Source organism: Aythya ferina (genome assembly GCF_964211825.1).
Source record: "Aythya ferina genome assembly, chromosome: 2".
NCBI lineage: Eukaryota > Metazoa > Chordata > Aves > Anseriformes > Anatidae > Aythya > Aythya ferina.
The window spans coordinates 51000657-51027509 of NC_140297.1; the positions used below are offsets into that span (position 1 = coordinate 51000657).

Here is a 26853-nt window from a genome sequence, read left to right on the forward strand (position 1 = left end):
ATTTGCTTTTAGTTAGACCCTCTTTCTTAACCAACTCTATTCTGCTGGTTAAAGGACACACACCATACCACATCAATTCAGTTCTGGCGTATGATTAGTAAAATAGAAAGATGGCCACAAGAAAAGAAAATATCTTGTCATCAGTTCTGTTGGCCAACACACTAACTGGAAGTGTTCTGGGAAGAGGGTTTTTGGTTGTTTTTTTCTTTTTTGCAACAGATTGGAAAAAAAATGCTAGTCTTACAGTGTGCAATACTAGCAGTCAGGCAAAGAAGCCCCCTGAAGGGTGGAGGAAACTTTAAGTGTGCCACCTACTGTGGGCACACTGTTCCAGGTTACAGCCCTAGGATGCTGTTAGTTATGTTAGCGCTGCAAGCAGCTTCTCTTTCCTCTCTAACCTCCCAAGCATGCCGACTGCTGAGCAAGAACTATGTTCTTCTAACCAAAATGGATTTCAAGAAACAGTCTATCACAGTAAGCAAATGACTGCATAAATATCCACACTTGCTTACTAAAGGTAAAAATTTACAAGTAACATACCATGACATTTATTTATACTGGACAAGCACAGCTGTAAGGTTGTCCAGTTACTTCCACCACAACTACACTAATGCAGAGGTCAGAGGCAGAAAGCACAGCCATGTCATATTTTTCAACATCACTGAAATGCTAGGGAGAAATAAAACACATCCGTCAGAAGACAACTGTTAATTATAAGCAACTCAGTTCACCTTTTAAGAAAACGTATAATAAAACAGACTTAAGTATGTACCAGATAGCCTTTTAGTTAGAAGAGCCTGATTATGTAAAATTAGAGGAGGAAGAAACCATAGTAATTCGCTTTAAAAAAAATAAAAAAAACTCTTCAAAAAAATATAATAATGCTACCTTGAAAATTAATACAGAAGCCTTTAATAGATCAGCAGTTCTAAATAAGTGTGTTGATAATCATTTACAAGTTATCAAAGCTAATAAAAATTACACTGCACCTTACAAATCCATTCTAGAGAATTCACTAATTTAACATTCAAATTCATCACACTTTTCTTTGCTCTAAAACAGAGAATTACATCTCTATCAGAAACAGGAAGCCTTTAAAATTAAAATATACTATGATTTCTTTATATTTTAGCAAACATGTTTCAACTTACTTGATTGAGTTTCTGAAATGGTCTTCAGCTGGATTTTTTACTGTACAACTGTTCAGCAACCATAGATCTGCTTCAGCAGAGTTATCTAGAAGAAAGGATAGAAATCTGTATCAAACTGTCAACTCCTACTTTAAAGCATATAAAAAAAGATCAAACTTAGCACTTATCAATAAATTGACTATTCATAAAATGACTCTAACAATTACGTTCTTAGAAAGGCTTTTTGCTTTGTTGGTTTTGCTTGTTTCTTTTTGTTCGTTTGGTTTTAAACCAGAGCACTTCCATTAGCACTTATTTTTTTGCAAAGAATGAACAGTTATCCCATTTATCAGCTGAGATGTCAGTAGGCTGCACATCATGGCAAACAAACTAAGGAAAAGGGGTTGCTGCCAAAAAATGAATAATCCCTGGCCTATAAAAAGGCAGAAAGATTACAAAACTGCAAAGGTGCTTTCTGAAAATCAAGTAAGTGGTTAACAAAAGCAGTAATAAAACAGAGTAACTGCTTCCATTTATTGTGAATTATTAACAAATACAAGAGAGACAAACCAGAATAAAACATGAGTCTCTACTAAAGAGAGAAGCCAAAGCAGTTATTCTGGAAAGAAATATGCCTTTTTCTAGTTTAGATTATATCTTAATTATGGTATAATTACAGTTCAGCTATTTCCAGATAGAAGATACTCATGCATTGAACATCTGCCTCCACTCAGATAAGCATATAAACTCCTTCCAAAAGCAAACCTTTCTGTATGTTCACACCTCACTGATATCTGAATACATTCACACAACTGAATCCCACTATTACCTGCAGAAGCACATACACGTACATGAACTCTAATCCTGTAAAAATATCCCTATCATACAGATTTACTAACATAGCTGTCTTTCTTGTAAAGTCAGAATTTCTCCAAGAAAGGAACGAAGATAATTCATCTCAAAGACTCGAGTGCTCTAGCATTGATCAGAACAGTTTACATCAGTGTGGATAGGAAAACTTGTGCCACTCTTGCTACTGTTCAGCACATCCTGAGTATTGAAGTATTTTCATATAACATAAGCCAATGAATAAAGACACCATCACTTTTAGGTTGCTGTACTTGAACTGACATCCTGCTAAAGCAGAAGAAAGCCTATAACGATTTAAGCATGTTTACATGTGCCCTTGTCTCAGACATATCGACATAAACATGAATATCCTTTCCCCCCCCAACCACATATACTTATCATTCTAAACAATAAAAGAGAAAAGCCTCTTTTATTAAACCTTCTGTCTCCACCAGCATCGTCTCCAAAGAAACTACGCTTTTCAATTAACTATCAGTCACTTAACCTAGGAAGCAGTAAAATGAAATTAACCCATAAAATAGCAACTGAAAGGAACTCTTATGCTAGATGACAGAAACCATTAACTTGCATCAAACACTGGTCTCTGCTTAGACAGGCAAAGGCTACAAAGGAGTCAAATATAACATTCAGACCTCCAGCTATTTTAAGTGCAAAGCCAACATACCAGTATCTGACCCTATCTTTTGACAGGATGGCAAAGAACAAGTTTCATTTCAGTGTATACCAAGTCAAAATAAAAAAAAAATCTCTCCCCCAACTCAGACAGGATGAAAACAACTCAATGTTTCTAGACTTATGAACTTACCATCACTGTTAGAAAGATAAATATCAGTTTAAAAAATTTGATTAGAAGTGATGTACAAAAAGCAAGGAAAAGTACAGTTTCAAAATCAGAAAGAGGGTGAACTGTTGACCAACTCAGTTTCACCAAGTATGAAAACAAGCACTTTTAACACAAGGTTTTCTAGTAACACTGTCAAACCTTTGTACTTCTTACTATTTCCAGCATGAAATATTTATAAATTCAACTGCACATCCATGATGCACCTACCTGAGAATCACAGGTGGTACCATAGACCCAAAGGCCATGGATACCTTTAGCAGGCTACAGAACAGTTCCAGCATTGTACAACCATACTATTTCAAGCTACAGAGCTGCCATTATTCAGATGAGAGATGGTGTAATGCATGGAACACCAGTTCTGGACTTGCTTTCAGTTCCTCCCTATATAATGGTCTTCATGTGTGGAGCCTATGTGGAATAGGAGGTGACAGCCTCACTACCACAACACCTTTACCCTAAAGTGAGAATAAACAACCTTTCTTTGAAATGGTATTGGAAGAATACATTAAAGTTTAGGAAGACTTAACACACTAACCCAATAGGAACCATTTCACATGATGCTTTGCACTCCAGGCCGCTGATACATTAACTGCTGGGTCGGGATTCTAAGGGACAGCAACAGCATCACCTGCACACATTTTACACTAGGTCTCCCAAATTCATTCCAACTCGTTCCTTCATGGGTTTTACCCTCTGCAGAATAGAGGGTGTAGAATGAAGTCTTATGCAGAAAGGAATCTTCTGACCAGTTTAGGTAAAATGAGGTCTCAAAAATCTACATACCTAAAAATCATTTAAGAGAACAGAGATGTAGCAGAGGCTTGCCCTCTCCTTAAACTAGTATTATTTAATCGCATCTGGCTGTTCTGTTCCTGTCTTTATTTTTTAATCTTATTAATTCATTCTATTATACTGTTTTGTTTGTTTTGATTTATATACACACACGTGTACAATATTAAGTTACAAGATCTATCTACTAATCAAAGTTTGTATCAGTCCTTTAAAATGATAGCTAAATTTTCTTAGATCCTGCTGCACTGTTTGTGCACAAAAGAATTACATGCATTAGTGTAGATTTAACAGAACCTTTTGTATTTTCTCAAATTTCTATTTCAGCATTTTATTTACAAACAGTATTTTTGCATCAGGTCATAGTAAAATATGCTAGTTTACATTGCAGGAGCAACTTGTCAGTGTTCACCTCTGCCTTTCAGAGGATTTGATGCGCTTACACTAAATGTAAGCAAGACTGATGGATATTCTGAACAAACAGAGCAAAACACCAGATCAGACGTGGATGTATAAGCAAGACATCCTGAAGCTTCATAAGCACTAAACATTAAACAACAGTGGGGTGAAGGGTCTTTAGGAGCAGTGTTCTGATGTGACTCACCACTAAGGTTCAGGTGATCATGACAAATAGCTCAGGCCTCTAACAACATACACAGGCAGGATCAGAAAGACCTGAGGTTTCCCTGTACACTCCGAGACAAATTATGTGAACTGTTTTAGGTCTGGATGGTAAACACTGCATGAATGTAGTGCTGCGCCTGCTAAAGCAGCCCGTGCAACATTCCTCGGAGGGCCTCCACCTGCCAACCTTTCCAACTCTGCCACCCACCTCGTCAGATCACAGTGGAGCTGGGACTGATTCACTTGGCATCCTCCACCAGACAAACTGCAGCGTAGGAGAGGTTTGTGTTTGGGAACACTCATAGCTCTTACTGAGGAGGACAACCTCACATTTTCAGGTTTCACTAGCAAGCCATACATACTGTGACAGAAAAAAAACACTGAAGTAAGGACCACAAGGGGCACAGTGACCATTGGCTGTGGTAATGAATATGTGATACAGATGCACTTCTCTACACTCTGCAACAAACTTCTTTTCACTGTCAGGATTTTCTTTCTTAACCTTGTTTTTTCTATATATTCAGTCTAATAATCCTGTTTAAATGACCGTATTTTGCAGCTCACCATTTTTTGATGAACTACCAAAACAGAATTTCTTGTATGTTAAGACACCTAAAATCAAATTACACCACAAATCAGCATTATCTTAAATGCTCAGAAACACGACTCAAAACCATGGCCTTTTTGCTCTGTGACATCTTTTCCGTGAAAGAAAAGCTACACTGGAAATAAGCCACAGAGTCTATCATACTCTCTGCAAAACAACATAGAGTACAAAGAAACCTAAAGGTCATGGAAACTTTTGAACACTCAGCTTAATTGGGAAGCTCTGGAAAACATGAATTGACTGGATTATGCAATACCAAGAGGGTAAAATGGCAAGAGTCTGAAACATCATTATACCTACAGAGGAAAACAGTATTTACAATTCTTTTTTAAATAGCACTTTTGGGTTTGTTATCATTGTAGCAATTGTAAATCAGCAGAATTTAAGGAAACAGTAGTAATACTATCAGTTAAAAGTAATTTGGCTTGGTTTTGCCTTGATGTTCTAACTTCTTCAGTTTTGTTTTGTTTTGTTTTCCAAAACTTTGTTTCCTTCCCATCCACCCACCCCCTCCCACCCCAAACCACATCTATTTAAAAATCAAAACACACACAGAATGCTGAAGTAGAAGGAACATGGGCAGAGAAGCCCTAAAAGAGCAGCCTTTCCTTACTTTCTTTCTTCAGCACATCACTCCTTTCTACACTGAAAGCACTACTGAATTTGCTCAGTACTGCTTGCTCAAAAAATGTGACTCAAAGTTTGCATGATGTCCTTTTAAAACCTGTATATCAATCTGTGTAACCTCAATCTGAAAAAAAGGTATTTCTCTACAATCACAGAAAATTCTCCTGTGGCATTTTCTTCCACCTCTCCTTATCCTGTTCTTAATATGTTCTTTGTGAGTCTTCCTCCTCACCTTCTTGAATTTTCCCTTATTTCCAGCTCTCTTGCACAACATACCCCAAGCTTCTCTGTATTCATAGCTATATTCTAGCCTCTGTTCCCATCCCTGAACCTGCCCACTAATGCTGTGTCCTGTGTGTTCTCAATTCCCAAACAGCTTTGCCCCCTTCCTTTGATCTCCTGCTGGGAATTTTACATCCTGGAGCAAGACCTAGTAATGCCCAAGTTTTATATTTGGAGCATGTACTCACAGTTGGACTCCATGTCAATCATCCCCCACCCAGATTAGGCATTGGTTAATTAATCATCTCTTGGGTCACCGGGCGTCAGGGGACCTCAGCAAGTATTGGGAAAGAAGCTTTCTCATAAATATTAGCTCAGAATTGCTGTGAGTCATCAGAAGGTACATCTTCCTCTAGGGACATGAAGTTGGGTTATTTGTTTCTAGACAATAGGCTTTGTTTGACACTGGAAAAACAGACAAGGTTGAGAAGAACAAAAGAAAATATTTTTTCTTTCCAGACCTTTCCTAAGCACACAAAATATTTAGTTACCATGTTAGCTTTTAATATTTCTTAGCATTTATATAATCAACTATCAAGTTTTATGTGTCCTACAGAAAAGGTTTTAAACTGGCCTCTTCCCTTTGTCTGCTCCCTCAATAGCAAGTAAAAAAAAATAAATTAAAAAAAAATAAAACTGAAAGCCAAAGTTACCATGAACTTCCAGGTGGTATGTTTGAAATTTCAGTAACATCACCAGTTCCTACCTGTGAAGGAACATTTACCTACATTTACCAATCCTACATAATACTCCATAATACTCAGGCAAACACATGCTTTATTTAGAGCTCCACATAAAAAGACTTGCTGCTTATCAAAGAAGATAATACTGACACATGTCTATTAAAAAATAATTCTGCCATCAAGCCTTAATTTAATTTAATATGAAAATAGGCAAAGTTGCTATTTTTATTCTCCACTAACATTTTGATTATTGAACAAATTGTGCAAGTAATCTTCTCTGTTTTCTTTCAGGTAGAACTTAAAAAATACACTAGCTGAACATCTGAACTAACGTTTTCATGTACATTAACAGCACAGACAATCTGTATTTCAGGATGTGCAAGCCAGCAGAACCCTTCAGGTTTGGCAGGTGTATTGAACCCAGGACACAGCACAAAAGAAAATGCAGGTGAAAGAACAAATTTTTACTCCAAACATCAACTAAAATAAACCTGACAGTCCTGTGGCTATCAGCAGATCATCCTCTTTACACGAGCATTTTAAAGAGAATAGTTCATTCTCAAAACACCTTTCTTTCCTGTTCTAGGCACGGCATAGGCTACAGCCTGGGTCCTAGATGTCCTTTAGAGTAAACCACCTTTTTCTCCCACTTTACTACTCACTCACACCAAACTTCCAGGCTAACCCAGCTACACTCCTGCTTGGAGCAAGGCAGGGTCTGCACTGCCCCACCTGACTCAGAGGGGCTTCAGCCCCTTCGTCCTTAGTGACACTTGAGCTGCACAAAGACACACTTGCCAATGAAGTCATGAATGGAAGAATTAAGCTTACTTTAAAGATTTACCCTGTAGCTGGACTCTGAGCATTGTTATATTAAACTTCCATTTCAAGTCCTCCTCCAATTTGCAGCTGATTTTTCTGTCCATTTACCCATCATCGACAATGGGATTTGACACATCCTTTGCTTTTTTATCTTCTCCCATGTATTAAATTCTCTATGCATTTTTCCACATTCTAGAACTAAGCTTTTTCCAACATGATATGAGCTTCAGGCCACCTTCTTTTCATGGCCCTTCAGTGAAAATCAAAAAGTCAAAGGTGTCTCTACAAATAGTGTTTTATGCCAAATGCAAAAGAGAATGCCTGAATTTTAGCTAAATCCGTCAAAACAAAGGCTTCACTACTTTTTTCTAGATGGATCACCCACTCCTTGAATAAATCAAGAAGGGAGAAATCCCACAGCTAGATAAGAGGTGAGTTGGCAGAAAGTCTAAACGTAACCAGAGTCTGTTCAGCAGAGTACAACACAACACAACATGAACGCCCCCAAATCACCCTGGGCAGCAGCAGGCACAGGTGCCGCAGCAGCACAGCAGTGGTCCTGGCACTTGGTGGGCACTTGGTCCTGCTTTTGAGCGTCCGTGTAATCACCATGCAATGCAAGAGCCAACTGCTGCTTTCATTTCACTGCAGACTCATGATCAGTGTTAATATTTTAAAGGTGGAAAGGACTAATGAGTGATATATCAATCTCTCAGGGAAAGCCCCACTACGTGAGAACAAGTTCAAGTAGCCCGCTTTAGCCAGGCTATGTTACAGTGACATACAAATAACTCCAGCAACTCATTCTGATGATTAACAAGGGCAGAATTTGTTTTGTTGACAGAATTTGGAAAAATCCCAGCAACTCCTACTCCTCTAACTCTTAAGCCTACTTGATCTTCCAAAAATAGTACATGGAGTGTGCCCCCTTTATTTTTTTTTTTTTTGGTCTTTGTACTCCCTACATACAGCTTCATAAGTAAAACAAAGTTATTCAAATCAGCAAATACAGACTGATTGCTTCTATCTTAGTCACTAACAGCCTAGCCATCAACAACAACAAAAAAGGCAAATCTTGCACAATACTGTGCAACTGAAGTTTCAAAACACACTGCAAACATTACCTGATTTACCTCCAACACCCGTATAGTTAACATGCACCCACCTCTACACCAGTTGCTCTTTATCTTATAAATGCAAAAAAGATGTCTAAGAGTTTCAGTAATTTCATCAAGCCTCACAGGATGTCTAGGCAATCAAGCCAAGATTTCAGCCTGATTGCCCCTAATGTCAGGCCTGCTCCTTAAACACAAAGCACATATGCGCAACCTAGCTCAGTCTGTGTCATTTACAAGATCAGTGATATCCCATAGCTTTTTGATAAGCCTTAAAGTATCCACGAAAACCAGCCCTTCAGAAATTTAGGTGGCATAACAAATCAAAAGCAAACACTGAACAGCAGATTAAATTTCTGTGTGTCAAGGAAGGCTTAAAAAAAAGCCACAATAGTTCTACTAACTCCCTGTGAGTGTTCAGACACAGCTCTTGCAGGTATGTTTCCAACCGTCTCAGGGTATATTAAAGCCCAAATGTGTTAAACACTTGTCTTCCTTAGCTGAAGGATGGGTGATGCATGATCTCCAGGAGAATCTCTAATGTTTTCTTATTGTCAGTGCAGTATTTCAGAATAATGCTTTAGAGTTCTCTACTTGCTCATCTATTCTCAGAAGAAAGCTTGCTTAGTAAAAGCAGTTAAGATGATTTTACTGTATTTTACAGACCAGACTTTCTAAACAACTGGTAAAATGTAAGCAATCTGCAAGACAAAGTGTAAATCGGGAATGTTCTCTAAAATATTTACTTGGAGATATCACATACTTTGATGTATTTTAATGTACAAAAAACCGCTACAGTCAAGCATAAGCTGCTAATTTTGTATTCTGACAGTAAAGCCACTAGTGAACAAAAAATGAAAATTTTATGTTTTTTTTTGTATATGCCGTATTATCCCATATGCATTTGCTGCAAACACTAATAAATATTTCAGAATCGAGAAAGATTGACTGGAATCTGCTCCAGGAAGATCATTTTAACCTCCCTTGGGTGTAACACATTGAGAAGCCTCACTTAAACAAATGCTTCTATCTGCAGACTTAATGAAATGTTAACTGCTCTCCCCCATTATTTCTGTTCTGCCCAGAAGAAAACGTAAATTAAGGATCGCCTCAGTCTCATCATGTACCCAGGTGTACCCCAAACTGCTAACCTAGGCGTGCCAGAGAGAAACCAAAGGCCTTTATGAAAAGCAGCGGCATCACTTGGGAACCACAGAACAGTTTGGGTTGGAAGGGACCGTAAAGACCAGCTAACTCCCCTGACATGGGCAGGGACACCTCCCACCACACCAGGTTGCCCAAAGCCCCATCCAGCCTGGCCTTGAACACCTCCAGGGATGGGGCATCCACAGCTTCTCTGGGCAACCAGTGCCAGTGCCTCACCACCCTCTGAGTAAATAACTTTTTCCTTATAGCTAATTCCATGTCCTTCTTTAATTATGGGACTGTTCAGCCTAAAGAAGAGGAAACTCAGGGGATCCCAGTGTGTATAAGTATCTGAGGGAAGGTTTTCAGCAATGCCTAGTGCCAGGACAAGAGGCAATGGGCACAAACTGGAACACGGGAGGATCTGTCTAACCATCAAGACTTCTTCACTGCGAGGGTGATGAAGCACTGGCACAGAGAGGCTGTGGAGCATGCTTCCTTGGGGATCTTCAAAAGCCGACGGACATGGGCCTGGGCAACCTGCTTTAGGCCCAACCAAATGAGCTGCACAGGTCCCTGCCAACCTCAACCATCCTGTGAGTCTGTGTGCATGCACTTGGTGAAGCCTTACTTCCAGTCCACACAAGCAATAAACATTTCCAAGGAAGCCCAAGGCATTGAAGCAGTAGATTCTCAAGTGCAGCAAAATTCCCGAATTAGAATCTTTTCTCTCCAGATAAATTGGATGGCAAATGCATCATTTTAAAGACATTTAATTAGCTAAGATTTAGGTTATATTATACTTGAAATGATGCAGCTCCGCTCCAAAGACTTAATGCTTTTTCAGTACAACTCTTTCATACAAATGGGCCCATGGCACTTAACTTCCTCATCTCCCTAACTTCCTAATCTCCATTCATCTCCATGAATGTATATTCATTTTCACAACCATCAGGATTAGAGTTTTGCTGTAGCCTGAAAATTAAAGCTACATTTTACTCCTGTATCTTTTTCACAATCTTTTTTCTCTAAATTCTGTCTGCATTAAGTTGTACCTAGAAGCAATTTATTGATTTCAAATGCCTTACTTCCACTTATTTCTCCTGATACCTAATACCACAGGGAATATGGATTTAAATTCCATCTATCACTTTTAAGAGAGTTAAAATATATAAGGTATTTGAGCCAGATATGTCCAAACACTTATTAAATTGTAGCTTCCAGCTATTTATTGACTTTCTCAGAACTACCTTCACACCTCATCTATTTGTTACTTTATCAGTTTTCTGAAAAGCTGGAGATATGGGCTTAAGGTACCATACCCAGAAGCCAGATAAGCTTTTGCTCTGGTTAATTCCCACCCATCATCCCCAGTCCAGATTATCAACAGAATTTAGTGCTTGTGAAGGCTCCAGACTGAGCACACCGGAAATTAAAGTTTACTGTTTACACACAACAGAGCAGGAACCAGCAATGCAATCCCACAAGCAGGCTTTGATTATGTTTTTGCCTACAAACCTCTAGGACAAAATAACAGTTCTGTGTCTCTGCCCATTTGTCCAGGACAGGAAGGAAGCCTACTTACAGGACAAGAGCAAAGATGCACTGGGAAGGAAAAACAAAGACCAGCAGGCAGATGTGGAAACCTGCATTGCAGCCCCATGTGCCCCTCCTGCCCTTTATGCATTATTCATCCTGAACAGACACACCAACCTCTGCAGCTGCTGCAGTGCTTAGAAGTCCATCTGTAGTCTCTCTACCCATTTACTCCATTTCTCCATCATTGTAGTTGCCTATGCAGCTGAAGAGTCTAACTAAACAAATATGCATGGACAGAAGAAAAACAAGGCACTTGTCACTCAAAGCAGTCCCTGAGAGGTTCAGCATTTCTAAACTAACACAGACATATCCAGTACAGCCTCACACTCGTGATTTATCTGTCTTGTCTCTTCCCGATTTTGATTGCGAGTTTAATTAATGCTCTTGTGAGAGAACCAGTTTTGTTAGGTTCTTCCATCACTTGTACAAACAAAAAAACAGAAGATAGTCCTCCGGTACTAGTAAGGCTGCATCCAACATGACAAGCCTATTTTGAAACTTTCAGCAGCATTTGCAGTTGCCAAATGTTTGAGCATGCCAGTTCTGCACAGAGAATTGTGGCTTTATGGCCCCAGAGTGGTCCAATTTCATCAAGCACAAACCAGTCGAATACTAGTTCGAGGCACCATGCACGGATTATTTGATGGAACAGCAGCTCCCAAAAATAAAAAGGAGGTCATCCGACAAACAACAGACCATGTGTGTGAGGATCCACTTTCATCTTATCTGGGAGCAACAACTCACAATTTCAGGCAATGTCACTACGTGGAAGCGATGTCCACACATTATGGCAGAGTGAGCAGCACCTTCAGGCCGCTTAGCGCTGTGGGGCTTTTCTTCATGTCCTTGAACAAAAAGGCAGGAGATCCCATGGACCTGTCACATAGCCCAATGACCTAAGTCTAAATTTTTAGGTTGTCTTCTTCCCTTGCCAGGCTCCACATGGGGAGTGTCTTTCTTTTGGCAGGGTTTACCTCTGTCTTTTTTTACTCTTAAATGTGGGCTGAGGAATAGCAACAGAAAACCTTCATTTTAAGAACACAGCTCAAATTTATTTGGTTGATCTATTGTTCTCTACTGTATGTTACAACTGCAACCACATTAGTACTGCATTTTCTGAGTAGCCAGAAGCTGTTTTCACCTTTCCACTCCCAATAGCTTGAAGATACTTCACTTTCTTACTTTTAACACTTCAGAAGGCCTGTAGTAATCCAAAATTTCCTATTGAGATTCCTCTTTTCCATGTTGATAGTTGAAGTTTAATCCAGTACCTCCCATGATCACTATCACAGTTTGTATATTTTTAACTTACGACTTCACTGCCCTTACAGATGAATTCACTGAGCACACGTTCCACCATTTACCTTTTCTTTTGCTTTCAAACACGACTTTTAAAAACAGAGTATCAAGTCCCTGCAAGTTGCACACCCACCCCAGCAGCTCTGACACATTATCCACTCAATTGCTCAGTAGTGACATTATTTGTTTGAAAGCTTTTGGTGAACCCTAGTGGTAAACCTTAAATAATAGTAATATTAATAAGCCAACATAATTTTATAATTCTAATATACAACAATAAAAAATATTTTGGTCATCTACCAGCCTTTGGTAAAGGGTAGTGATTGCTTCCAGAGAAGGTATAAGCTGTTTCTGTTACCATACCTTTGGTCTTTTCAACAGTTCAGAAGCAAAAGGTTTAGTGAATGAATACAACACTTAGGTATAAAAGTTAAGTGGCACAGTAACAACAGAGGACACCAGAAGGTCCATAACTACCTGGAAAGCATAGACTACCTACCTTCAATTCATAAATTTACATAGTGTTGGGTTTGTAAATAGCTATTTATTCTTTTGACTGGCCTTAAAACAACCCAAAGAAAGCTATTCAACCTAGAAGTGCATTAACAGATCTCTGCAGGTCAGGAGAAGGATGCCTGGAAGAGACACCTTGTCAGGATACCTCCAACAGGATTCAGAAACACAGGTATCAACACAATTTTAGGGTCATCATCCAAGCTAAGCAATCAGGATGTTTCTAAATTCAAATACAGCTCATAATTCAGCCTACAACATGAAAACACAGATCATGCATCATGCGCAGGTCTCCTAAACACAAAAAAAAAGAAACCACCTGGTTCTTCTGCAAGCGTAGAAAGAGCAGACAGCTTCCTGTCTTTAAAAGCACCTCATCTGCCATTTTAGGTTCATCCACAAATTTAGCCTCTGTAAAGCACAAAATCTAACTTCAAACACAGCAAAGTGTTTACCCCCTTGATTTTAACTGAAGATCCTGCTCTAAGCTCTTCCAACTAAAGTTAAACTCAAATGAAAGTATTTAATGCTGTTCTACAGATAAACACAGGAAAGCAAAGGCACTATTAGGCTGTAATGCCAACTTCACATTTTCAGCTTGCCATCCTCCTTGTTCAAACCAGCCTTCCACTAGCATCCCTGTAAAGCTCTGTCAACTCAGATACCTAGTCAACAAGGATGCAATTTGAAGTTAAGCTCTGCATATGTAAACTCTATACAACTAAGATCCTTTTTAATGTTTAGTATGCATGGCGATATAATCGTACTGAATTAGCTAATCTGCTTTTCCCTCCAGTAGCAAAGCAGTGGAGCCTGTTTTTAGTGTAAGCATTCCGCAGAAGGCACCCTGCTTACTGCTCCAATGGTCCTTCTCTTACAGAAAATAAGTGATTACTATAAAATCACAAACACGTCAAAAGTCTAGCAACTCCTCTAACTGTAAAAAAAATATGACTGTGGCATTACTTTCTTTTAAAGGTAAATGCACGGAATAAAAAAGTAAATATTTGATGTAAACAGAATTTAAAATTAAATTTCTTCAAAATGCCAAACATGAAAAACCTCAACACATTTTGTTTTAACTTAGATTCTTAAAAATACTGTAATGTGAAAACCCTAAAGAGTATCATGGCATTTCATTTGACAGCAAGCAACCTGGGAAGCATTGTAATACTTTGAGATAGATACAGCTCAGATAATTCTCCTCCTCTCCTGGCTGAGGAATCTCAGAGGTGTACGGACAATTCACTCGTACCAACACAGAAAGAAGTGACGGATGGTACTTTAAACACAGTGAAGAGTCTTTCACTGACAAATATTTCAAGTCACTTTTGATAATGTATTTCACAAAGCAAATAAACAGTACAAGCACTGAACTCCACAGTTAAAACTCGTATCACAAGGGAGAGAAAGTGCTTATGTATGGTTGTAGGGAAGAGACAGCTGTGATGAAGAGGGGAAAAAAAGCAATATGCCAGTGGACAGACTCAGAATAAAATTCAGAAAATAAAAATCACTAAAAAAGTCCTAGCACCCCAGGCCAATTTCCAACAGTACTGTGGTTTTTAAACAGGAAAAAGTACTTGTTACATCCTGGATATAATCTGTCAGCATTTACTGTTAGAGTCAAGAGACCTTTCATCACACACAAAAGAATTCAGTTGGTTTGAAATTCCTTGGTTTGCATCAAGCATGGATTTATAAAAAATGGGATCTGTATTCCAACTTACATTAACAGTATATTCAAAAAAATACACACCATGGTATTTCATTTGTGCAGGCTTTTAGTAGCTATTAATCATCACTGAGCCTTGCAAACACATGCAAAGTACTTTCTGTTAATCATCTGGCACTTAACTCTGATTGTTGGAAGTGGCTTTAAACAGATATATTTTGTCAAAACTATTATTAGCTGTAAATTGGAGAGGCATTTATTCCTCTGCAGAGGTTCCCATAATTAGCACATCTAAAGCTACTTTATCAGGTGGCATCACCTGGAATCCAGGAGCTTCGGGGTCCACCACCCTACACCAACTCAACCGTGCCAGAGCTCCCAGACACAAAAACCCACTTCCAGCCCTGAAAGTGTGCGCAGACTCAGATCTCAGGAGCCCTACCATCAGCCCCTCACAGTCTGCAGCTCTCAACTGCCCCGGACATGGCAGGTTCAGGTCTTCCAGATGCTGCAGCCCCTGGCCCCCTGCCCTGCCTGTATCCCCAGCAGCAGGTGAGAGCACCAGCTGGCCTCAAACCCAGAAGCCCCGCACAGCCTGGCACTGTCCATGCAGCCCGAGGGAGTCTTGGGAGCTCTGTCCAAAGAAAGCAACTCCTGATGCAAGTCCCAACACAAGCCTTTATTTCAGATTTACCCCATAGTGCTGTTATCTAAGACAGCACTATTGTTTAAACCTCTGCTTTTACTTCCAGCGGAGAAAAAAAAAAAAAAAACTGCAGATTTTGTCCCCATTTGATTCAAACCAAGTAGATCTTTTCCAAGTAGACCTTTCTCACAAGCAAGAAATAATCTACATCAAGCTCATTTTCAAGTTAGCACAGTACTACAAATGTTCATTTCAGTGAATTGCTACATTTTTAATTAAAATGAATGGAATTTGATTTTCATTCCTCATGCTGACCAACAGATCTTTGTCACCTTCTGTATCAACCTGAGATTCTGAACAGGTACAGCATCAATAAAGTAATTACCAGAGCTGCTGTATTTGATTTTAAACTGCACACACAGTCCGAACTCCCCAACAAATGTTATTACTTACACACATCAAATACAATTAAAGATTTGGACCAAAGCTAACACTCAAGATGATAGGCATCATTCTCTGAAAAATGTCCTGCCTGAAAGCACATAAATTATTCACAGGTTTATCCCATGTTTTGGAGTAGAAACAAGATCATTCTACAGCAGATAGACATAAGAAAACTGTGTTGTTTTTTTTTTTTCCAACACTGCCAAAAAATCAACTTAAAATGAAATGTTTGCAGCTCCTAACAGTCAAGATTCTCATGTCTGGATGGAATATGCTGTTGCATCTCAATTTCTGCTGAGCAATTTGAGATTGGGATTTACACTTTCTTTCAAAAGAACTATTCATTACTTCAGGTTATGAACAATGTTTAATAATTTACTTGTTGCAACTTCCTCTCTTTCTGTTCCCCACTCTCTTTTTAATGTGTATTTTACTTCCATTTTAAAAAGAATATTAAGGGTAGAGCTTTACTAATCGTATCATTAAATAAAGGGTTAGTTCATTTTTCCCTCATTTTGTGATGTACAGCATTTCTTGCAGTCCTATACAATAACTATTACAGATCTGCCTCTTCTGAATTTTTAAACATTATTTCTAGATGCTTAATGGCTAACTAAAAGATGCAGCTGTTTTTATGACATTTATTGAAAGCTTCTTGGAACCAATTCTGTTTAATATATTTATCAATGATATAGACAGTGGGATCGACTAGGAAAACTTTATTATACCTCTTTCAAGCAGCTGTACATTTAACAGTGCGTTTGAAAAAAATATGTGTATTGTTCCTTTAAAAAAAGTCACTATCCTTGAATTTTACTGTTTCATTCTAATGATAGTACTGCAAATAATTATCCTAGCATATTCTTCCAGTTGCTCGTTTCCCTGTTTATTTGGTAATTACATGTCCAATGTCATTTTGCTATGCATGAAAATATTAAAGGCAATTTTATTAGCAGAAGGAATCCTGATCAGCAATTATTTGATATTTGTTGCTCAGATACTGAATAAATGAAATGATTTGAATACAAATAATTAACACGTGTCAGTCTGGAGCTGAACTCCAATATGAGCTGTAAGACTTTTTTTTTCTTAATCACCTCAAAGAAACTGACACTCTGACACTGCATTTAAAGAAAAATTCTAGAAGTTCTTTAATCCTCCATTATTTTTATGCATGTATTGCCTCAAAAGAAAGGGTCGTTAGCCAGAGTTTTGTCTTCAGTTTGTTTTATATTCTTTCCTGATGCATTAAATATTCCTGTACAAAAAAAAAAAAAAAAAAAAGGAAAAGAAAATTCTTCCATCTCACATTTTATGGTACACTGTTTTTTCTCAAAGTGTATCCAAATATGCAATGTTAGCTTTACTGTTCCCAGCCTTAGAACAGAAAGCACTAGCATAAATACTTACATAAATCTATAAAAAGCTACATGACAAATATACAGGCAACTTGGGTCTTCCTGGAGAAATGCATTCCCTCTGTGGTTAAGAACTATAGATGCAAAACTGAAAGTGATAGTGTTTAAACTACAGAAGACCAGCAGTAAATCTGACTTCAGGAATAATGTGTATTTGCAAAAGTGGTACTGCTGTTGAGGACATGTGCAGTAGAGCATGAATAACAGAATCACAGAATATCCTGAACTGCCAGGGAACCACAAGGATCATCAAGTCCAACTCCTGGGTCCCCAAAAGACCACCCAAAAATCAAACCATGTGTCTGAGAGTGTTGTCTAAATGCTTTTTGAACTCCAGAAGGCTCGGAGCTGTGACCACTGCCCTGGGGAGCCTGCTCCAGTGCCCGACCACCCTCTGGATGCAAAACCTTTCCTAACCCCCAGCCTGACCCTCCCCTGTCCCAGCTCCATGCCGTTCCCTCGGGTCCTGTCACTGTCCCCAGAGAGCAGAGCTGGGTGCCTGCCCTCGTGAGGGAGCTGCAGGCCGCCATGAGGCCTTCCCTCAGCCTGCTCTGTTCTGGGCTGAGCAAACCAAGGGACCTCAGCTGCTCCTCATACGTCTTACTCTCTAGACCCTTCACCATCTTTGTAGCCCTCCTTTGGACACCCTCTGATAGTTTTGTCCTTATACTGTGGCACCCAAAACTGCACACAGTGCTCAAGGTGGAGCCGCACCAGTGCAGAGCAGGGCAGGACAATCCCTTCCCTTGACTATCTAGCCATGCCATGCTTGATGCACCCCAGGACATGGTTGAGCATTTTGTCTGCCAGGGCTCGCTACAGGCACACTTTCAACATGCTATTAACCAGAACCCCCAGATCCCTTTCTGCGGGGCTGCTCTCCAGCCTCTCATCCCCCAGTCTGTACGTATAGTCAGGACTGCCCTGTCCCTGGTGCAGAATCCATCCCTTGTTCTTGCTGAACTTCATGCGGTTGGCTATTGCTCAGCCCTCTAATTTGTCAAGACATCTCTGCAAAGGCCTCCCTACTCTCAAGGGAGTCAACAGGTTCTCCCAGTTTAGTGTCATCTGCAAATAATCTGTAAGTAAATGGTAAACTTAACAATGCTTTGCCCAAGTATATGAAGTACTTTATTAGGGGGAATATTACATGGAGGAGTGACAAAATATAATAGATTACTAAAAACATACCCTGCAGAATTTGCAAGAATTCCCTTAGGAAACAAGCGTATTTCCAACATACCTTTAAGAAAGAAAGCAGCTCTACAGACTAGAAGACTCTTCCAAAAGCCCTGGAACTTTGTCAGCACATCAAGCTTCTTAGTGCCCATCAATTTTTCCAGACATTTAAAAACAATGACCAGCAATGCCTACCTAACAATGTATCCTTGCACACATAAGAAAAGTCAAACCAGTCACCCCACTAAACCTCATAATTTCCTATGTGAGACACCTCATCAGCTTTAGAAGCCAGACCAGACACCATGTCACACCACAGAGAAATGAGCCACCATGCCACCACAGCTTTCACTCCATAATTCAAACCATCATCTAGGAGGAAACAGCTACAGTTTCTCTCTGTCCCCCAAAGACAAACATTTTATCATCCTTATCACCATCCCACTATGAGTACCAGCTCCCCCTCAGAGGCAGCTGATGGATACGTACCTATTAAAACTGAGCAGCAGTTCTCAACTTGTATTTACCTTTGAAGTCAGCTGTTTCTACTTTAGGGCTTAAGTCCGTGCATCCATCTACTTCAATTACACTTGATGATCTAATAAAACAGTATTAGACCTACCTATAAATGTTGTGGAGATTATAAATACTGTTATGGGCTGTATTTTCCAAATCCATTCTTAGCACTTCAAAGGTGACTAACCAGCTTGGAGCCAAAATAAAAATAGGAACAGCCACCAAGACTCCTCAGAGAAGAAGCAGTTTAATCTGGTGTGGCTGAACACATAAACGAGTTCATTCTCTAAGACAACAAGCATCCAAAAAAGATGGAACAACATTTGGATATGTACAAAACATGATTAGATAAAAACAAGTGTTTAGTTACTGTTACTTGAAAACTGTGCATTGTCCTAACAGACATGATGTTTAAACCTTACTCCTGCTCTTACTGATATTTTGTCATTTGAAATAACTATTTAAGATGATTCTGTCCCTGTCCCCCCAAATATCTGACATTACATCACGTTATAATACATACTATAATATGTGACAGAGTCAAGAACCTACAAGCTGCCTGACACTTCACTATTCAACTGAATATTGCTTCTGAAAACATAACTAGGTTCTTGAATCTTAAAACAAATGTTTGCCTTTCACCCACAACAAATAGGAGAGGTGATGGGCATGAAGCAAGAAACATATCCATGGGTTTAAATAAAAGGATTTCTAAATCTCATATACTGAGCTTGTGTCACATAAATGCATAACAACTCTAAAGTAAGCTGCAAAATGGTAAACTCTTAGATTCAGAGCAAAATGACACTGAATACTAAAATTCAAGCCGTGTTTTGCTAGGTAAAGATTCTTCATCGGTCTTGTTTCTTTATTTCCCATAGCAATCATATACTACTACTGTATTCCTGTTTTATAGGATTATCAAAGATCCCAGGATAGACCTACCACACTAACAATGAAGGGAAAAAAAAAAAAAAAAAAAAAAAAAAAACACTGGTAGTTAGTTAAAAGCCTCCCTACTGATAAAGATATTTGTGGGAAAAGATGAAAATGTTTCCATGTGCATCCCATTAGAAACATTGCCATTTTACTCAGCATTCCATAACAGTGGATACATCTAAGTCATTAAAGAAAAAAACAACTGTATGTCAGAGAAAACTGATTAACATAGGAAATGAAGATTGTCACTGTCTGGTAAGTGCTGCTCTGGCATAAACTACTCCAAAGTAGCACAGAGACTGCAAAATACATGCTTCAATTGAGTTTGATGCAAACAAGTAGGTGTTTAAGACATATTTAAAACATCACTACAGAACAGAATCAAAAATGCAAAAGTCTGCAGTACTGTCAGAACCTAATAAAAATTACTGATTAGTGCTAAGACTTGAAAGGAAATGGCAAATTGTGAAATTTTGCTGAAGTAAATATTTACTTTTCCCTGTAGAATATAACTGCTGTAGGATTTTTTTTTGATGCTTTGCAGAACTATTTTCCACTTTACTATAAACATAGCTAAAAGAGTCACATAATTTTTTTCATGATAAGCATGACCAAGGTCATCATGAACCTGACCAGATCCCACATTCTTCTAGGTAAGATTATATACACAAGATGGTACAGACCTCTAAACTAGCAGTAAACCAACCACCACAGAACTCAATTGGAGCTCATTTACCACATTGTACGTGGACTAGTTTAAGACTGTTACTTTGACACAGCCTAAACATATCCTCTAATTTTAATTGTACGTTATGAAGCAATACAAAACTACAAAGCAATACGAAGCAGTGAAAGAACTTCCCACACAGCCAACCTCATGACAAAAATCACCACGGGTTTGAGGTTGGAAGGGACCTCTGGAGGTCATCTATTCCAACCTCCTCACTCATGGTTTCCAGGATTAGCTGCTCCATAACCTTCCCACGGATCAAGTTGAGGCTGATCAGAAGCACGTAGTTTCCTGGAGCCACCTTCTTGTCCCTTCCTCCTTCTTGCCCTTCTGAAAATAAGAGTGACACTTCCCTTCCTCCAGTCCTCAGGTTCCTCTCCCAGTCACTATGATCGTTCAAAGGTGGTTGAGAATGACCTTGCAATGTCATCTGGAAGCTCCCTCAGCATTTGCAGGTGTATCCTATCAGGGCACATAGACTTACATACGTCCAGTCTGTATAAATACTCCCTAACCCAATCCTCTTCCATCAAAGTTAAGTCTTCCTTCCTATCAACAAAAGGCATTCCTGCTGCAAGTGATCATAGCCTTGCCAGAAGACACCATGCCACAGATCCAAGTTAGAAAGCAACTGCAGAAAGAGATGAGGTGGCCCAACCAAGGAGACAATAAACCCCTCAGCAAAAACGGATGGAGAGGCACAAGTCCATAGGCCTGCCACCATCAGAACATCAATGTGTAGCTACAGCATTAGCAAACCATAAAACTCTGAAGTTGCAGAATCTTATTTGATCATAGATAAAATTGTTCTAACTTAAGCCATAAGTTAAAATCCAAGTAAGAAGCTATTTTCAAATGAAGATCACTACCGATAAATTAGAGGGTTATAAGAGTGACTGGTTAAAACAATATTTAAATAACGCTTTCATTTCATCTCCATAATGAAAAACAAGCCTTAAAACCTGTAGCACTGATTAAAAGATAGTTGCAATCCTATACCTATGATAGAAAAAAAAATGGAACAGATACAGAGTCTCAGGGAACAGATGCTAAACACCACAGAAAAACGTAATCTCAGTCACAGGACTCTGACTCATACAGATAACTTATACTGAGACAGCTTCAAGGGTACTGTTACCCTGTTCCCACAGTCTGAACATCCAAGTTGTTTGTAAAACGGATCCCAGTTAGCTCAATATTTTACATCAAAAACTAACTACAAGTGCAACTTAAGTTGTCCTTGCTCTTGCACCAGAGCTGTCGGCAAAAAAACAGACGCTATTAAGTAGACTGTATGTAACGCTCCCAAAGTTGTTTTGCAGCCATAACAAGAAACAGAAGATTCACTCTGCAGGAGAAATGAGCTGGAACACTGAAATACGCAATAGATGTTTGGTCTAGGCAGTGAAGATGAAGTCACCTACATGATTAACTTAAAATCCCTGCTCAGCTTCTCTTCCAGCAGATTTAAAATTGTACACAGTGAAAGATGATAAAAGCCTTCCACGTTTGCTAAAAGGTCAGAAAAATTTTAATTCCTAGGACAGTAATATTTCAGGTAAGTATATGGGGAAGATTGGAACAGGGTCCTTCTCCATCTTCTGTGGATACTTTGTGCCACCATAGAATGAGTTTAAAATTCGTGCCGGCATATGCAGGGAAGCATTGAACCACCTCCCCAAAGACCACTTAATTCCAGATGTTGTATCCTAAGACTTTAAAAACAGAAGATGTACAGGCATCTGAGGAGCAGAAATTTAAAGAAAGGGCGATCTGAAAGCACACCCTCACTGCAACTGACAGAAAGGTTTATGTTTATAATAATCCTACTGCTCTCCAATATTGCCTTCAGTGACATCATTCAAACTGCCTCTACTTAAAGGTATTGTGCAAACGTAACTATCCCAAACTAAGCAAATAAATCTATGAAATGCACTTAATCCAACTCTTTGGGGTATGATGGCTCTCTCATGCTAACAGAATGGAAAGCAAAGCAGCTTAGCAAATAAAAACACAAAAGTAGCTGATCTTTCCTTGGTCTTCCTTCCCGTTCTTCTCTCCCCTCCAAACACAACAGAAAGGTGATGTAATATGCTTGTCTCACAGTTCACCCTCTCACTGGAGAGAAAAAAAAATCTGCTGTGCTCAGAAAACAGAAATGTTTGTTTGTTTTTTATCTAAATGTTCCTAACAGGAATCAGTTTAGAAAAACAGAAGAAAGAACACAAAAGTTTGGATGATTTTTAGTCAGCTTTCTCATTCCCTGTTGCAATTACTTTTAGTAAAATCAAGACAATCAAAAGATTTTTAAACACCTTCCTCAAGCAATGTCTCTTATAAACACAAGTGACCAGAAATGCTGCTACCCAAACACTAAAACTAGTTCTTAATCAGTACAAACATACATCCTCAATCTCAGTAGTTACATTTCAGACTTATTCTCAAGACATTTTATTACATATATAAAATCTAATTTTGGCATCATTAACACATTAAATTTGTGTCTAGAAGTATTTATTGGAGAAAATGCATATTTATCTGTTTTGTAATAAGTTTCAAAACACCTCTTCCCTCCAAGGTACACCAAAAGACTACCTAATACACTTCCTTGTTCTACCTGCCTAATCAGATCAACTTCTACCTGCCCGATCAGATCAATTTTGCATTTCTGACATTCATACAACGTTAACATCAATGAATGTGATGAAAAGGTCACTATTCTTCTCTGTTAATCACCAAAAAAGTAATAGAAATACAGAATATTTAAAGATTAATCTGTGCAAAAACAATTTCTGTTCCTTTCTCTGAACTCAAGTGTTATGAACTACAGGTATGCTTTTAAAGCCAAAATGTGCAAGCCATAGGCAGAACTCAGGCTTACAAACACTGCTTGTTGTGCCACCTAGTGCAGCCTGTTAAGTTAAAGAAGTATTAAGCCACCACCAACAGCAGTAAAAATAAAATAAAATAAAATAAAATAAAATAAAATAAAATAATAAAATAAAATAAAATAAAATAAAATAAAATAAAATAAAATAAAATAAAATAAAATAAAATAAAATAAAATAAAATAAAATAAAATACAGCAATTTTATTAATTACAAAAGTTCCTCAGTCCCATCCTCGTGGCACTGTGGAAGGCCACTGGTGCCAAATAAGTCACAGACAATTACCACGGGTAGCTGCTCTATGCCGCAGCCTTACAAAACACCCCTTTTGTAGCAGCCCAAGCTTCGGCAGCTTTCCTCTCTTGCATGATGCTCTCATTGAAATGATATAACTGGTTGTGCTTGCACAATCAGTCAGAGAAGGAAACTGGCCTGGGATTAAAAAGAAATCTAGCAGACAGTTTCAGTGCTGAACTGATCTGCAGCAGTAAAAGAAAAGCAACACATCTGCACCAGGAGCTGAGGCATGCTGGTGGAGCACAACAAGCTGCGCACACTGGTGCTGTGGCCTATGCTGTGCAGTGACTCAAGTATAACATCAACAAGCCATACAGCTTGAGTTGTCTTGAAACTTCCAGCACAAAGGAGGAAGACCTGCAGAGCGGGCTTTGTTTTGTTTTGTTTTTTCCCTTGGTCTGCTTCTATTGATACTCAAACATCTCCAGATGAAGAAAGCTATCAGGCAGGGTTGAAGAGTGGCACAAAGCTAGCTAATTTTATTTCATTAATAATCAACAGGGGGAGGTATTGTAATGCCTAGTCGCAGAAACTGCAAGGAATTTTATCTTTGCACGGCACCCTTGGGCTCCAATCATGGTAAAAAAGAAGCAGCCAAAATTGTAGAAATCCCTTTCCACTTCCCGAAGACCTCAACGTGCAGGTAAAGGGCATTAGGACTTATGAGAATGTTTAAAAAAAAATCAACTGTAAGATATGAATATGCTAATATGTAAATGAGCTAATGTTTAGCAAATGTACTTGGAATTACCAGAGTAATAACAAACTACCACAGCTTACAATTTACTGAAAGCACTTCCAATTGAAAAACATAACCAGTCATCCACATGCTCCCACTACTTTTACACGTAGACTTGAGGTCTTTCCATGCATCCTGTGGAACTACAGAGCACCTCGCAGTAAATTTTCTTAGTGGCTACTGACAGTCAGGCGTAGAGCACAATTATTCTCCTCTAGTTGTTGAAAAAGTCTAGGACTTGATTAACTTTTCAAGGATTTGAGCAATGTCAATTCAAGCCTGTATATCTGAAAGAACAATGAATATTGATTATGCTTTAGAAGGAAAGCAGATGTAATATACTAGGAGATACACTGAACACAAATGGCAATTTTCTGTCAGTAACACAGCAAATTGACAGCTCATGCTATCAGTCATGAAAGCTGCAACAAATCAGAGCACCAAAAATATGCAGAAGAAGCTGCTGCAACAGACGAGTAAAAGAACTAAGGCAGAAAAAAACAATTTATCTGCTATACCTCCTTTTCTGCATCTGCTATGAAGAATAAGCTTCAAATAAGTCTTTTTTAAGGAATAGATGTCATGTAACATTTGAAAACATGCCACCAGCACATACACGTGTCACTGCAAGGTCCGATGGACAGAAACACTCGGTATTCCCCTCCTAAATTTTGTATTTGTTACAAGATACTGAGTAATAGATTTATTTTTTTTCCATGTGCCTTCCAGCCAGTAATAGGTCATGCATAAAAGGAGTTAACACACCGAACTCTGTGTAAAGCTTATTTCACTGAACAGAAAGCAAACCGCATGCAAATTTCTTAACTGCAAGTGTGGTGTGGGGCTAATAAGCGCATGAACGCTCCATTATGCAAAATCCATGCAAATACCTATGAAAGACTAACCGGGGAACATTCAATATGCAAAATGCATGCAAATATCTGTGAAAGATTTTAACCTGGGCACATTGCCTGTCACACCACCCTTTTGTTTTGTGTACATTGTAATACTTTTCATATCCATAACATCTGCACTCCTGACAATACAAAATACTACGTGACTCAAGCGATTAGGCAAATTACAAAAAAAATATTTTGAAAAAAATGAAACAACAATAAGAGGTCACATTTGTATAATACACTGACTGTTTGCAGATAAATCTAAGTTTGCATGGGCTGGGTCAAATGGAAACAATCAAAAAAGACGGTTACTTCATGAAAATGCACTAATACTGAAAACTGAGATAGGTTTGTTAGACTTTTTAATGAACACATCTTTTTTCCTAAAATGAAGCACATGTAATATCACCTCCTGCTGACCTTATAAATAATGCAACTTGAGTACATAGTGCAATGAGAAGCAACAGTGTAGGAAAAATACATATATTCCTAACATTCTGCCAGCCTCAAATTAGGAGGCTTACTGTGGCACCAGATTGCATACCAGCGTTACCGAAATATCAGAGCACTTATTCCATTCTTCAGTTTTGATAGCCAACAGGTCCAAGGATCAATATCCTACTGACTTTCACACCATTCACATAAAAACTGTTTGTGCCTCAATAACGAAGTCTCAATAGTGCTATCAAAGAAAATTTTCAATATACCTGTAGAGCCACTTACACTCCACCTCTATCTAATACTTTTCTGATCTGAGAAAAGGCATGAAATGTATAAAGAAAGACATTCCTGTAGAGCAGCTATGTCTCTGCCTGCCAGTCACATCATCGGAAGCATCTTCATCATCATTGGAAGTCATCTACATCTCTACCAGCCACTGCTACATCACCTACTGAGGCAACAATACTCTCACAAAAGTCCTGGTGTGCTAAGTGAGCCTAGTTTAGCCCTCGGAGGGCTTTCTGATGACAAACAAAAAGAGAGGTACAGAATTAAAAACAAATGTTGTCAATAAAGTTGACGTGCTGCTCTTCATATTCTGGGCAATCTGGACTCAGTGCACAAACTGAGCTGCCTAGAAGTCCTAAAACACTCCCAAGAACTGCCATCCTGTAGCTGTCCTGGTTAGCCAAGTGCAGCAGGTGATGCTCCAAGATCAGGTTTATATTCCTGCTTAAAGGACAAATGACTCACCAAGTCCACTAACAGATTTCTGTTCACTTCAGCTTCTTCCACTTCACAAGAAGGTATCATTCAAGCCTCAAAGGAGGCTTTATCACTATTGTATAAATCTGCCTATACTTCCTAAGACCTCTGAAACTGCAACAAATCAGTCCAGCTATGCATAACCAGGAGACTGAAATCTGTGAATACGAGAAGATATTTTTATCCTCTAAATGAGGTACATTTGTGGAAGACTAAGGTAAGAGAATAGTTTCCATTACAGCAGCATGAATAGAAGCCTTTCTCTTTAGGCTGGTAACCTGCCAAGTGGAAACTACAACCCCCTATCTCTTAATAAGGAATTGGAGT

At 38.8% G+C, this 26853-nt stretch overlaps 1 protein-coding gene across 3 annotated transcripts in view; it reads right to left on the reverse strand.

The window, feature by feature from the left end:
• The window catches only part of CDKAL1 (CDKAL1 threonylcarbamoyladenosine tRNA methylthiotransferase), a 429529-nt gene that overhangs the window by 356119 nt on the left and 46557 nt on the right, over nt 1-26853 (reverse strand). For all 3 annotated transcript variants that reach the window (XM_084510786.1, XM_084510787.1, XM_084510788.1), the window contains one exon: nt 1152-1236. In XM_084510786.1, the coding sequence (XP_084366912.1) occupies nt 1152-1236 (85 nt within the window). The remainder of the gene's footprint in view (nt 1-1151; nt 1237-26853) is intronic.